Here is a 15,133-nt window from a genome sequence, read left to right as displayed (position 1 = left end):
AGTTTCTGTAACTCCTTCAATACTGGGATACATTTTTACCATGTGATTAGATGACTTTTTATTTACATCAGAAAGGGTCTATGGAGTTTGGAATATTAATGGCCAGACTACACTATTTTGGTCCCCACATGAGTTTCTAAAGCTGTATAAAATCACTATATAGTAAGCAGAATGAATATGGAAATGCATCATGGTACTGAAGGAGTTAAAGTCACTCATTTATAGTACAAAAGATTGGCTAAATTTACGCATGGGGATGATCGATGGAATTAGGTCGCTTTGCTCATACAGGGACTGCCACGTGTAGGCCTGACAGCCTCTTGCAGCTTCACTTTTTCCTTATGTTCTCTTAAGTAAGTGTAAGAATCTTAGTCCATTTCAATCTTAACTTGTACTCTCTTCTTTTGGTTTCTTCCTTTAGGTGGTTGGCACAGTAGGTCACCCACCTCCACTTGCTCTGTTCTGTGCCCTCTTCTGGTCCACTCATCATTCACATCTTTTCCACGTTGTTCTTTCAGCTGCTAATGTTGATTCTCCTTGCTGTTTTCCCTGTTGATATGGAATGTGTTAAACTGCCACTCATTCATCAAAACTTCAGTAATCTTCTACTAGTTTATATTCATAAAATGGTGAAATATTTATAAACACAAACTAAAATCCTAAGAACAATAGACAACATTGGAAATAAGGAAGCTGCAAGAAGCCATCAAGTCAGTCCCTGTAAGAAACATACTCATCTTTTTTCCATTCCATTCCCAGACTGACCATCATGGCATCACTACATGTGGCAGTCCCCTTATGAAACATGCCTGCTGTAGTTACCTTACATGGTGTTCTGTGTGGCTGGTGGCAAGAGACTATTGTAAAACATGTAACATTAAGGCAACTGATTTTTAATTCACTGCAGTAGTGAGGTTGTGTGGGAGGAACTATCTGTAGAGACATAGTGAGGGTTGTGTTTGTGCATAGGCAACCACAAGCAACACATCCCTTTAGCCTCTAACAAGTCATCAGAAATCCGATTGTCTTATCTATCCTATGTGCTGCATCATCAACACAAACATGGCCCTTACTATGTCTCTACAGCTAATTCCTCTCACATAACTTCACTACTGCAATCAACCACTTTAATGAATTCAGTTTCCTTAGTGCTACATGTGTCACAGTAATATCTTGCCACCAGCCACACAGCACACTGAGGTGACACGGCTGGCAACTACACCCATTGTAATTATTACAATTGAGGGTCTTAATCTTCATTCTGAAACTACATTTTTCACATTCAGAATCTATACTGGATGTTCCTACCCATTTCCCTACTGTTTCCAGGCTGACCATTGAGGCAATCTGTGAAACTGGTGAGGAACTGCAATCCCAGTGGAAAGTGCTACCCCAGACACTACAACACATCCTGGCTGTGCGTCTCTCGCCCGACAACATCAGTTAGCACACGATGCCAGTGGAGGACGGCAATACCAGCGCTCTTATCACTCTGCAGATTGGCTCAAAACCCACAGAGGTACAGAAGTGCTTGTCACCGCCCCCAGCTGTACCCCACTTTCCCGACGTCTATTACTGCATTCCTGTTCTGATTATTGTCATCATTACACTAAACCTGTTGATTGTTATTCTTTCTCAACTGGGATGTTTCTAATTTTTGGCTCTAGCTTGTTTGGTGCATTGTCTTTCTTCCGTGAGAGTAATTGTTTGATAATATTGAACTTTGAGTGCCTTCAGAAGTTTCCCAACCTGAGTACGTACGTATACATAGTCACGTAGCCAAAGCATAAGTTCTGACCTGCTGTAATGCACCAATAATGAATATTATAGTATACACTTTTAATTTATTATTTTCTTAAAACAGACATGCAGATTAGCTAATGGACAATAAGTCACATGGGCAAGATTTTGTTATCCTGAGTCAGTGTATACTCAGTACCACAGAGGTTTCATGTGAAGCAAAAATACAAGACAATTATGAGATTAAAGCGAAGAAGTTGTCCACAGCAACTGTGGCTGTCAGTCCCGTCACTGTACGGATGTTACTCAATCCATGCTTGGTAGTTAGACCAAAACTGTTGTAATGAACTCAAGAAGTGGTTTTCTAAATTTTAAATGTTTGGTAGCTTGGAGTAGAACTGTGGTAACTTAATGAAAACTGGTAATCTAAATTTTATCAGGTTGTAAAATGTTGTTTGCACATAAAAATGCTATTTGATTCAAGGGCATGTTCAACACTGTAATTTGCAATTAATTCATGTGATGTAACTCTGAGATCGAAATACTGGATAGATTTTAGAGAACACTGTTTTTATGTGCAACTGCATTACAGGTCACTTTATAACAAGTGTACTACTATATTGCTTAAGTTTCTGCTTCAACAAACATCAGCTAGAGATTATTTTCATTTTCTCTTTGATTTACTATACACAGGGATCACCAAACCATGGCCTACAGGCCGGACCAGGGCCACAACGTCAGTTCATCAGGTTTGGCGATGGTTCTTGACTTTGCTTGATAAGATTTATGGAGAGTCCTGTTTTGCTTTTACAGGCCTCAAAGTGAAATACATGTTTTCTTATTGAAAAAAGATGAAGCTGATCCACAGCTGTCACATCCCAAATACTCTTGAACTAGACTTGAAACTTCATGGAAAGCATAACCTTGTCCATGATATCTACAGAATCATCAAAGGATTTCATAGAAAGCTGTCTCTGTTTGAAGCACAACTGGGAGGAGAAAACTTCTCTCATTTTCATGCTTTCAAAGGGTTTTGTGCTACAATCACTCAATATATTAATCTTGATTTTCTAAAAAGATTATTCGTGACTTGAAGCATTTTTGAAGAGATTTTGAGATCTCGACAGAATTGAGTGACATTAGTATGTTCCAGAATCAGTTTGATCATAACCTTGATGATGTGCCACTTGAACTACAATTGGAATCTATTTCTACAAGCAAATGACTTGTTGAAAGAGAAGTACAGAGAAGAAAAACTTGTTGAATTTTACTGCTGCTTTCCTTATGTTGAGTTTCCATAAACGAAGAAATTTACAGTTGGTATGGCATCAGTGTTTGGAACAACTGAAGTCTGTGAGCAAACACTTAAAAAAAATTAAGTACATGTGAAGTCAACAAGATTGACTGATGAATATTTGAAGGCAACTCTCTTGATTGAATGCAGCATTGCCAAACCAAACATTAATGACATCCGGAAAGCTAAACATCAGTCTCACAGATCTCATTAACCTTTTTTGCTGATTAGTTTGTGAGATTCAGATATTGCACACCAGGTATGATGTAACCATCTTTTTGCTGACGTTGCCTTCTTTTTCTTTGTTTTTTGTACATTACATGCCTATGATTAACTTGGAATGCTAAGCTTAATATTTTGTCTTTTTTCCCCCAGAGCTTTCTTCCTGGCTTGCAAGTATTGAACAGAATGATGATGCAGTCTGCACTCGTCATTCTTTCAGTTATTGGGCCCCCCATTAAAAAAGTTTGGTGATTCCTGATTTAGTAAAATTTACAAAATTTAGAAGAAAAATAGTGGAATATTCCTGTGATGCAAAGTGGTTTGCTGACTCTGTGACAGACAGAAATAGACATCTTGCCAGCTCATTGGTGGAACAAATCTGGCTTTACTCTTCTTGATTTGGTGGAAAATTCCACTATTTTAGAGAAAGTGAAAAGGCCTTGAACTGGTAGTTGAATAGCGTGCAGTGTTGAATACTGGTTTTACTTTGCTTTCTTACCATGCAGCAACTCTTTCTATGCATGAAAGGTGGCACCTGTGGAGAAACAAAGATTTTTTTTTCCTGCAGCCTGTGCATTCAAGATGGAAAGTTAACACATGTGGTTGTCATGCAGTTAACTTTTACATGCAAGACAGCATCCAAGAGAAAAAATAGAAAGAAATCAGAACAGGAATTCAATCCATATAACTAGTTTTTAAACAAAAAAAATACAATTTACTCGAACACAAATAATAGTTTTTATAACCTCAATGCTGTTTTGCACTAGATGACTCAATGGAAAGTGCATACCTTTGCCTCCACTGCAGCCAGGAGTGCCAAGCTCTTCAAGGCCTTGGCGCCTGACTTGTAGAGCAGCCACTAATGCCTCACATGTACGTACTGTAGTGCCAAACCTCCTAATGAGAGAAAGTAAGATTAATTATTATACAGGACAAAAGGAAACCAAAAAAACTATCTTTTCACAACACGAAACTATAAATTATGACAAAAATAAAAGTTGCACGCATAAAAGTAAAACAAGACAATCACGGGAGTGGTGAAAGGGATCTTTGTATGGCAACATTCATGAGAAATCAATTAACTAAAGTTCATTAACTATCCATAGAACTGTAGGGTACTCTGAGACACTGTGTACCTCATAATTATATCCCAAACCCATAGCAGGGAACAGTGGACGGTGACTGAGAAGCGGTGAATACCAGTCAGTCACTGGCTATTCATTCCAAAGTCAATGGCTGGTGGTGATCTCGTAGCAACTACTTACCGGTTATCCGTGGTTCCGTGCTTTTAAGTTCTCACCTTAATGAATTTGTAAAGAGGCAAACGGCAGAGACAAGGTGTCTTGAATAGCACTTGCATTACTTATTTATTTATCCCTGGGGCTTGCCACATGCCAGGTTGGCGGGCAACCACCGTCCACCGAGAAGAGTGAATGAAGCATTGAGCTCGATTCCCGGCTCGCCACGTCACACACCTCTTTTATTTTATTTGGTAATTAACGCTTTGGTTGCTCTAGAGTCTAGATTAACAATTTATATACGAATCACAACACAAAGCAATAATAATAATGTCATACATATCCTGCGCGATACCAGGGGAAATTTCCGCAAAATCACAAGAATCATGAGCCCGAAATTTTTACTATGAATAACCTAATAAAACTAGTGATTAAAGACGCCCATTTATTTAATTTATAAAACCCAAGTGCATAAATAAATAAAATTATTCATAATCCTTCTTTCTTTCTTCACACCACTCACTCACACACACCACAATTGTTACAGAAACGATTCCAGTCTGCGTGTCTCCTCAACAGTGAAACATAACAAGTGGGGTTGCTACTCGGCACCTCCACGCGCACATCCCAGACCAAAGTTGTCCTATAACACACCAACGCACTTCGCTCCCTTGTTTAATTCATTACACGTTTTCTGAGTCACAATATGCATTTTTTTTTTATTGTTCTACAGTCAATTTCAATTATCGTATTAGTTTATAATAATCTTCAATTTTCATGCTCACTTCTCTTTCATGTAGATGCTGAAATTGCGCCGCCAAAATAAAAACTCAATAGTAACATACTTGATGAATTTAAACTGTCTTGAAAGGCTATAGTAGTAGTAGTAGTAGTAGTAGTAGTAGTAGTCTGCCTATCTCATCTGCCGGCCATACTCTCCTGGACAATTTCCCCGTGATATAATCACTCCTGGACACATTCCTCCAAGGACACGTAGCCTCCCACTCCCCCGTGACATATTCGCGCCTGGACATTTTCCCCCGTGGACAACCCTGAGAGAGAGAGAGAGAGAGAGAGAGAGAGAGAGAGAGAGAGAGAGAGAGAGAGAGAGAGAGAGAGAGAGAGTGGATAGAAATATTCACATCATTAATAACTTTTCCTTGAAGTAGAGTTGGAGACATTTTAAGGGAAGACGATTGAGGGGAAAGAAAAGAAGGAAATATATGAAAGGAAAAGAAAAAAAAATGTAAAGTGCAGAAAAGAAAAAATGTAAGAAAAAAAAAAAATCAAACGTCTTTATATCGACTGAGTTTTAAATGTAAGCAAAGACTCGTGTTTCGAAGCAGATTCAATCATTCACTGTACTTCGACTTGCAAAACACTGTGCGTATCACCAGCAGTCCAGCACTAGCACCAATTAGCCCCCCCCCCACCAACACTGAACCACTCATTCACCACAACAATGCACTACCGAACTTCCACGAATATATGGATACAAATGAATAAATATAATCAGCCTGAACACAGATACAATGAGTAAGGATTACAGTCTTAACACGGATCAGTCTTCACACGGATACAGTTTGAATACGCATAAGTTAAGTCAGATTAGGTTAAGTTACATTGGGTTAAGCTAGGTTAGATTAAGTTAGGCTAGGCTTAAAATAGAAAAAAAAAAATAATCTCAGTATTTTTCCTGTTACTTCCTTTCATAATAGTTTTCTTCTTGCCTTATTCCGTCATTTTTTTTTTTTTTCCGCTTGTTATTTTCTGTCCTACTCGGCGCACTCACTACAAGGCGCCTGTTGCTTCTCGCCAAACCTCTGATAATTCAAGTGTGTGTCTTGTCCACCCCGCTCACCTCACATCCAAAACATCCAACCCACAACACTGCTCCACACATTTCGCTTAGATCTCCTTCCCATACAAGTGAAGACCGCCAAGCCCACCACGGACAAAAATAACTCCCGATACATCCACGATCTTGAAAAAAGAAAAAAAAAAAAAGGTTAGTCAAGAATATTTCTATAAAATGACAAAACGGTCAGAGAGAGAGAGAGAGAGAGAGAGAGAGAGAGAGAGAGAGAGAGAGAGAGAGAGAGAGAGAGGAGAGGAGAGGAGAGGAGAGGAGAGAGAGTTAAGAGAAAAGGAGTGGAGAGGAAAGGAGAGAAGAGAACAGGAGAAAAGAGAAGAAGAAGAAGAAGGAGAGAGAGAGAGAGAGAGAGAGAGAGAGAGAGAGAGAGAGAGAGAGAGAGAGAGACAGGGAGGAGAAGGGAAAAGGAAAATAAATCAGCGGTAGGGTATGTGTAGATTAATCGTGATGGAGGCGGTGGAGTGGCGCGTCGCAGGGAGGGAAGGGCGGAGCAAGGGCCGGCCAGATTTATGCTTGCAGGCGTGTTATCCGATCACTCACACGGAAGAGGGAAAAAGGGGAGAACCCGTGATAAAAAAGACGAGAATGGCGAAGTTTTGATAGCGTGTAGGGGAGCGAGGCGGGAATTAGAGGTTAATGGACGCGGGAAGGTGTGCACGGAGGGGAAACAGGCGGAAGTAAAGGGTGATCATGCTAGGTATTACATCACACCGCTATGCAAAATGACACTGAACGCAAACAAAGGGAAACACTTCGCTCGCTGGTGTAATGTTGCCCCAAAATATATACTGACGTGTTCTCTTCATCACTCAATGCTTTGTAATGTACGATGATGATTACTTTTGTCATTATCTTGCCCCCCGTCACTGTGTGGTTAGGTTTCTACAGATACTTTCCGGTGTAACGCGAGATAGTGAAGTGTCCTCGTTGTTGTTTTTATGTAAGGGGAAGCACTGGCCAAGGGCGACAAAAAGAGAGAAAAAAAAGGCCCACTCAGTCGCCAATCTCCCCACAGAGCCAATAGTTAGCCAAAGGACAGGGACAAATGTCTTCAAACCTCCCTCTTGAATGAAGCCAAGTCATAGGAAATTGGGAATACAGACACAGGCAGGAAGTTTCAGAGTTTACTAGAAAGGTATGAAAGACTGAAAATACTGGTTAACTTCTGCATTAGAGAGTTGAACAGAATAAAGATGAGAGGAAGAAAGTCTTGTGCAGCGAATGTACTGGGGCGCATTTTTACAGTGAGTTTTGGGACATTAGACGATTTTATTGACATTAGGAAGCGTCTATAGAGGCCAGAAGATCAATGTCCAGCCCTCACTGTTTTAATCCCAACATATGTATCTGAAGCTGTATAAAATCACCAAACAGTAAGCAGAATGAATACGGAAACGCCTCATGCTGCTGAAGAGATTAAGAGTTTCTACGTTCAGCCTCAAATCCACTTAACAGATTCTCAAGAACATTCTAAAGGTTTCCAAACGTGTTCGATAAGAATTCTGCCCAGTAAATATGAAAACCCACCAAAGTGAGAGAGAGAGAGAGAGAGAGAGAGAGAGAGAGAGAGAGAGAGAGAGAGAGATTAACAAGTGCATTCATTGTCTGTAATAAGGAGAGTGCATGAAATAGTCATACTCGTAATAATAATAATAAAGATAAATTCGTGATGTTTTTAGCAATGAGAGGAGGAGTGAAGAGGGGAATGGAGGAGGAGGAGGAGGAGGAGGAGGAGGACATCACGCAACCCGAGCTTCACTGCACCACGCCCACCATCACCCTAATGAGGCGGGCGGGGCAGGACACACGCCCACACCACCCACACGCCCATGGCTTATTGCTGGACTTTGAACCTTGTGGCCACGCGAGGGGAAGACATGAGGGGAGGGAGAGGGGAAGGAGGAATCATACTAGGAAGAGGGGAATGAGGAAGAGAGGAAGGAGGGAGGTATGGTGGAGGAAAGGAAGAGGAAGAATGGAAGAGGAAGAAAAAATAGAGGTAAGATAGAGTGCAGATAGGAAAGGAGAAGAAAAGGGAAGGAAAAAAATGGAAGAAAAAGAGAAAAGGAAAAAAAGAAAGAAGGAAAGAGGAAGATAAAAAAAAACTAAATGAAGACAAGGGAAGAGAAGAGAAGGAATGGAAAAATAAGAAGGGAAAAAAAGAAAATTAAGTAAAAAAAAAAGAGAGAAGGGAAGAGAAGGGAAAGGGAAGAGAAGGGAATAGAAGAGAAGAGAAGAGAAGAGAAGATAAGAGAAGAGGAGGGAAGAGAAAAGAGAAGAGAACTGAAGAGAAGGGAAAGGAAGAGAAAGGAAGGGAGAGGAAGGGAAAAGAGGAAGATGGAAGAAACTTAACGACACTTCTTTAACTACAAACGTTGAAAGGACATGACAGGAAGACCTCATAACCGTACCCGGCCGGACACAGTAACCGTACCCGTATCCGAAAATCTATAGTACTTCCGATCCATTTTCCACCACCTAACAAGTTTTTAGACCCACAAGACTCAAATCCGTATCCGAATCCGGTTGTATTGTTATTAATTCGGATGCATTTTTTGTGTTGTATATATTTCAACTTCGGATATTTGAATAGTGAAGAGATTGAGAGACTCCATTTTGATAGCTAGTTTTTGTATTCGTGCAGCAGCAGCAGCAGCAGCAGCAGCAGCAGCAGCAGTGGCAGCAGCAGCAGCAGCAGCAGCAGCAGTGGCAGTCAGCAGTGGCAGTGGTGGTGGTGGCAGTGGCAGTGGCAGCAGGTGCAGCAGCAGTGGCAGTGGCAGCAGCAGCAGTGGTGCAGTGGTGCAGTGGCAGCAGCAGCAGCAGCAGTGGCAGCAGTGGCAGCAGTGGTGCAGTGGTGGCAGTGGTGGCAGTGGTGGTGCAGCAGTGGTGGTGGTGGTGGTGGTGGTGGTGGTGCAGTGGTGGCAGTGGTGGCAGTGGTGGTGGTGGTGGTGGTGGTGGTGGTGGTGGTGGTGGCAGTGGCAGTGGTGGTGGTGGTGGTGGTGGTGGTGGTGGTGGTGGTAGTGGTGGCAGCAGTGGCAGTGGCAGCAGCAGTGGCAGTGGTGGCAGTGGCAGCAGCAGCAGTGGCAGCAGCAGCAGTGGTGGTGGCAGTAGTGGCAGTGGCAGCAGCAGCAGCAGCAGTGGCAGCAGTGCAGCAGGTGGTGGTGGTGGTGGTGGTGGTGGTGGTGGTGGTGGCAGTGGTGGTGGTAGCAGTGGTGGTGGTGGTGGTGGTGGTGGTGGTGGTGGTGGTGCAGTGGTGGTGGTGTGGTGGTGGTGGTGGTGGTGGTGGTGGTGGTGGTGGTGGTGGTGGTGGTGGTGGTGGTGGTGGTGGTGGTGGTGGTGAGTGGTGGTGGTGGTGGTGAGAGAGAGAGAGAGAGAGAGAGAGAGAGAGAGAGAGAGAGAGAGAGAGAGAGAGAGAGAGAGAGAGAGAGTGTTGAGTCTGTGTGTGTGGGGGGGGTGTGAGGCCACATTGGGACGTAACAGTTTAGTCAAATAGTTTAAGAGTTACCAAGTCTGAGGAAAGAATTTTTGTTTCGTTTGCCTTGTTTCTGCGACACTGAAGCTGCCGAGGACGATGGCAAGCTCAGAGGAGGAAGAGGAGGGAGGAGGAGGAGGAGGAGGAGGAGGAGGAGGAGGAGGAGGAGGAGGAGGTGGAAGAGGAAGAAGAGGAAAAGGTGGAGGAGGAGGGAATGAGTAAAATATTTTCTCTCTCTCTCTCTCTCTCTCTCTCTCTCTCTCTCTCTCTCTCGTGTAATCAACTTGAAAAAAAAAAAAAAACAACACAAGATATTTTCCATGATGTTACCTACATAACTCTTCCTTTTTCTCTTTCTCTCTTGACAATTCCCACCACCACCACCACCACCACCACCACCACCAGCGCCGCCAACAGCCTTGATCAACCACAGACACACACACACACTGAAGTTTCTGATTGGTGTTTGACTTTATCCTTCGCGTGAGTCAAGTTTTAAATCGAGTTCCTTGCACGATCGCTCGCTCTACAGACCAGAGTTGAATTCCACCCCGCTTGAGTCCACGCGGCTGAAGACCAACGGACGCACGCTTGTTTTGGGACCGGCCTGGGAGGAAGAAGAGGAGGTGGATGAAGGAGGGTGGTGGTGCATGCAGTATTTCTAAACAGTATTGGTTTTTGGTGGTGGTGGTGGTGGTGGTGGTGGTAGTAGTAGTAGTAGTAATAATAGCAGTGTGGTGATGGTGGTAGTAGTAGTGGTGGTAGTAGTGGTAGTGGTGGTGGTGGTGGTGGTGGTGGTGGTGGTGGTGGTGGTGATACCGGTAATGGCCCTGCTACTCAATTCTTCACAACTAAAACTGAAAAAAACGAAAAAAAAGTAAAAAAAAAAGAGAAAGAAAAAGAAAAGAAACCCTTAGTAACTCAATAACCTTCCCATGAACTACAATTCCTTCACTACCATCCTCCTCCTCCTCCTCCTCCTGCAGCTCCTTCTCGTCGTCGCTTCATAATGATATCAATGAGCATAGCAGCGCGCCTCAATTTTGTACCGCACGTGAAGGGTTCCACAGTATTGACGGTGGGTGGGGAGCGAAGAAGGGTCGGGACACTGAATATGCGACAGAGGGGCGGGGGAAGTGAGGAGGAGTCATTAGAAGAAGGAGATGGAGAATGAGGAGGAGGATAATGGTGAAGACGGTGCAATGAGAAGTAGCAAAAGGAGGAGGAGGAGGAGGAGGAGGAGGAGGAGGAGGAGGAAAAACCAGAACCACAGCAATGAAATGGTTAGGAGGAAAGAGGAAGGCAAGGAGAAGCAACATTATGAAAGGGGAAAAAAGAATACTGATGATGAAATAAGGTAGTAGTAGTAGTAGTAGTAGTAGTAGTAGTAGTAGTAGTAGTAGTAGTAGTAGTAGTAGTAGTAGCAGTAGTAGCAGCATTAGAAGAAGGATGAGGATGAGTAGTAGTAGTAACGAAAATAAAAAAAAAATAAAAAATATAAAGAAACTTAAGAAATTGCGAAGACGAGGACACTGAGAAGGAAGAAAACAAGAATGACGAACTGGGTAACACAGAAGGCCATGCTCTACTCTATATTAGCAGTGATTAATTGAGATGCGTCCCTACAGCCCGGCCAGCGCACCAGGAAGCGACAGCAGACAATTGGGCCCAGTTCTAGTCATCCCTTTTCGTTTGCCAGCTAACCAACGTAACCACATCACCCCTAATCAGCTAATCGGGTTCCATAGTCAAGTTGGACCGCTGTTTTTAGTTTAGTAGCATACCAAAAACTATTAAGACAGTGAATTCCAATTTGTTCGTAAGCTTTCTAACCAAACCGTTCTCCATATTAGTAATCCCTTGTGGAATTGGACAATTTTGATAAGGATAGGGTAGAACAAAGTTACGAGGAGAGGTTTGTAGGTACAGGAGGAAAAATGACGCTAGGTGACAGAGTGAGGAGGTGTGAGATATGGTGCAGAATTAGGAGGAGAAAAGATGGCGGGGGCGGGAGAAAACGAGTGGAAAAAATGCGGAGGGAAAGGGGAGAGAGAGAGAGAGAGAGAGAGAGAGAGAGAGAGAGAGAGAGAGAGAGAGAGAGAGAGAGAGAGAGAGAGAGAGAGAGAGAGAGAGAGAGAGAGAGAGAGAGAGAGAGAGAGAGAAGATAAAGGATAACGGACATGATATTGAAGACGGTAATGGTGATGAGAGGGGAAGAAGAGGGGAAGAAGAGGGGAAAGAAGAGGAGGAGGAGACGCAGTAGTAGCAGGAGGAGGAGGAACTAAAAGACGTCAAGGAAAATAATGAAGTTTAATATAACAAGAAGAATACTGAAGAGAAACTATTGAGAGTGTTGCTTAGGTTATATAGAGACTTGTATATACGGAGTAGGAGGAAAGGGTGGAGGTGGAAGGAGTGAGGGAGTAGAGAGATAATGTGGAAGAACTCAAGAAATGAAGAGTGAAGGAAGGAAATAAAAGGTCAGTAGAAAAATAAAATAAAGTAGAAAAGAATGAAGAGAGTGTGAAGGAAGTACAAACATGATTAATAGAAAAAATAAAAGAAAATGAATGAAGAGTGAAGGAAGTAAACAAAATATCAAGAGAAAACTAAAAGAAAATACAAAATAATGAAGAGTGAGAGTGAAGGAAGTACAAAAAAGATTAATAGAAAATAAAAGGAAATAAAAATGAATGAAGAGAATGAAGGAAGTAAAAAAATGTCAATAGAAAAAATTAAGAAAAATGCAAAAGAATGAAGAGTAAGAATGAAGGAAGTTAAAAAAAAAAAGTCAACAGAAAAATTAAAAGGAAATAGACAGAGAATGAGATATACAGTGTTGTGGTGAAGGAAAATTGTGATTATAAAAAGAAATACATATAAATAAAGTAGTTACAAAAAAAATATCTATAGAAAATAAAGAAAATGAGAAGATATGACATGAAAAAAAAAAAAAACAAATATGAATTCAGAGAAAAAGATAAAAATGAAAAAAAATACAGAAACAAAAGGAAAAGAAAAGAAAAAGATAAACAAGGAAGAAACGAAAAAAGGACAACAAAGTAAGAAGAATTAATAGAACCTCTTTACAGTATGTTACACACACACACACACACACACACACACACACACACACACACACACACACACACACACACACACACACATGTTACACACACACACACACACACACACACACACACACACACACACACACACACACACACACACACACACACACACACACACAGTCCCTCCCCACACACGCAAAAAAATCACACACAAAACAAATCACACACACACACACACACACACACACACACACACACACTAAATATCACAACTTGCTTTATTTTGCAGCAACACCAGATGAAGAAGGCACGCGAGGCTTCGAAGTAAACTTGACCAATTTAAGTTGTGACTCCAAGTTCCCTCTCAGACGAAGGAAATAAGAGAAAAGTAGCAAGGGAGGAGGAAAAGAGGAAAATAATAGGGAGGGAGGAGAGAGAGGAGGAGGAGAGGAAAAAGAGAAGGAAAATAGTTGAGAAAGAAGAGAAAAGGAGAAAACGAAGGAAATAAAAGAAAAGTAGCGAGAAGAGGAAAAGGAGGAAAATGATAAGGAAGGAGGAGAAAAGGAGGAGAAGGAAAATAGGTAAGAATGAGGAAAGGAGGACGAAACGAAGGAAATAAAAGAGAAAAGTAGCAAGAGAGAGAGAGAGAGAGAGAGAGAGAGAGAGAGAGAGAGAGAGAGAGAGAGAGAGAGAGAGAGGAATGAGGAAAACAAACAAAACAACAACAACAACGCAATAATCTACATGGAACCCTCACTACGGAACACGCAAGTCTTTCCTCGGTGCTTCAGTGGTTCATTGGTTCAGTGGTTCATTGCCTCAGTGTTTCAACAGGGTCGGGTGGCGGGGAGGGACGGCCAGCGGAAATGAAATGATGTGTTTTGCAAAAATGGCCGTTGGTTCCCCCCGCTGATTAATTGATTAGATTTGTGATTCCGATTTCCCACACAGAGATAAAAGTCGATGTGGTGTGATTGCTCGTGATAAGTTTTGAAATACAACTCAATGGTTCAGTTTATTTGTGCGTTTTGATTATTTATTTCAAAATGTATGAAAGGAAGTGGGTCGCAAGTACAGGTTTGTGGAGAAAACTATCGCACATCTGTTTCCTGATTGCTTGAGGCAGATTTTGAAAGGTGACTCGATGGTTCACTTACTCACCTTTTGTGACTATGTTGTAGTTGCTTTAGGTCAATTTCAGTAAATATTTACCACAAGTTCTTCCTTTCCATCATCACCAATCTTCTCCCCAAGAACACCAAGCTTGAGGACCTTGAGGGAAAAAGGGGTTTTCCTGTGGGAGAGCGAAAATAAACTTTTTTTTTTGGTGATTTATAAAAAAGTCTAAAGGGAAAAATGACACTTTAAGCAAAACATTTGTCAACAATTCGCTACATTTGTGGTTTATCCGCTACATTTCGCGAAAACCCAAATAAAGTACTAATCAAACCGAACATTATAACCTAGCGGCCCAGACCCCCCCCATCGGTACTAACCAAACTTCCTCAGCGTGAAGTAAAGCGAGTACATTACCACAACATGTCGTGGTGTCGTGTGCAACTGACAAAACCGATAGTAAACACTGACCTTCATTTCGGTCCATACATAACAGGTGTTTTAATCCCTTGTGAAGAATGTATGGATAATCAAGCCAAATATATCGTTTTAAAGATGAAACTCGTCGTACTTTGTCATCAAGTACCGTGTTTAGTAAATCGAGACGTTTTGGTAATAAATCTCCAGAAAAAATCCCCTACCTTCCAAATGCCGAACAGTCAAATTTTGTTTTTGATAAAAGCGATTGACGACTTGTTAGATTGGCGACCGGCGGCGATCCTGGCTGTGTGGACACACTTTAACTGTAACAAGAAAGAATACGCTCATCACAAATAATATGAGACTACTGTACACAATTCAAACTGTGTTGAGGCAAACGAAGTGATAATTTATCTTAAATTTGGTATTGTCTTGTTTCGTAACGACATGTACACGTAACGCACAAGTGCCGATCTGTTTCCTGCCACCCAGCACCTCACCGGCGCGGCGGGGCCAAACTCGCCACAGATGCTAAGGGAGTGAACACTTAACTTGAGATGTAGGGTGTCCGTGGTGCGTGGATAGGCACTGGGATAGATACACTTTCCCAAAAAGTTGTGAGCAGAACTGTTGTCGATGCCAGGACTGGTTAGTGTCTGCCCTCACACTCAGTCGCTGGCCTCACTC

The 15,133-nt window shown here is 42.1% G+C and overlaps 1 protein-coding gene across 5 annotated transcripts in view; it reads left to right on the top strand.

Annotated features, from left to right (window-relative positions):
• LOC123510651 (kelch domain-containing protein 2-like) overlaps positions 1–3,986 on the top strand; it is a 20,698-nt gene extending 16,712 nt beyond the window's left edge. For 4 of the 5 annotated variants that reach the window (XR_006676573.1, XM_045265975.1, XM_045265973.1 and 1 more), the window contains one exon: positions 1,330–3,986. Coding sequence is in view for 3 of the 5 variants with exons in the window: in XM_045265973.1 (XP_045121908.1) it covers positions 1,330–1,447 (118 nt within the window). In the remaining 2 variants the exon portion in view is untranslated. The remainder of the gene's footprint in view (positions 1–1,329) is intronic. The other variant, XR_006676572.1, reaches the window with a different exon arrangement.
• The last annotated feature ends 11,147 nt before the right edge of the window (positions 3,987–15,133 follow it).

The sequence above is a fragment of the Portunus trituberculatus genome, chromosome 29 (assembly GCF_017591435.1).
Source record: "Portunus trituberculatus isolate SZX2019 chromosome 29, ASM1759143v1, whole genome shotgun sequence".
Taxonomy (NCBI): domain Eukaryota; kingdom Metazoa; phylum Arthropoda; class Malacostraca; order Decapoda; family Portunidae; genus Portunus; species Portunus trituberculatus.
The sequence above is the reverse complement of the archived record's forward strand: the minus strand, read 5'-3'. Positions and strand labels throughout refer to the sequence as shown.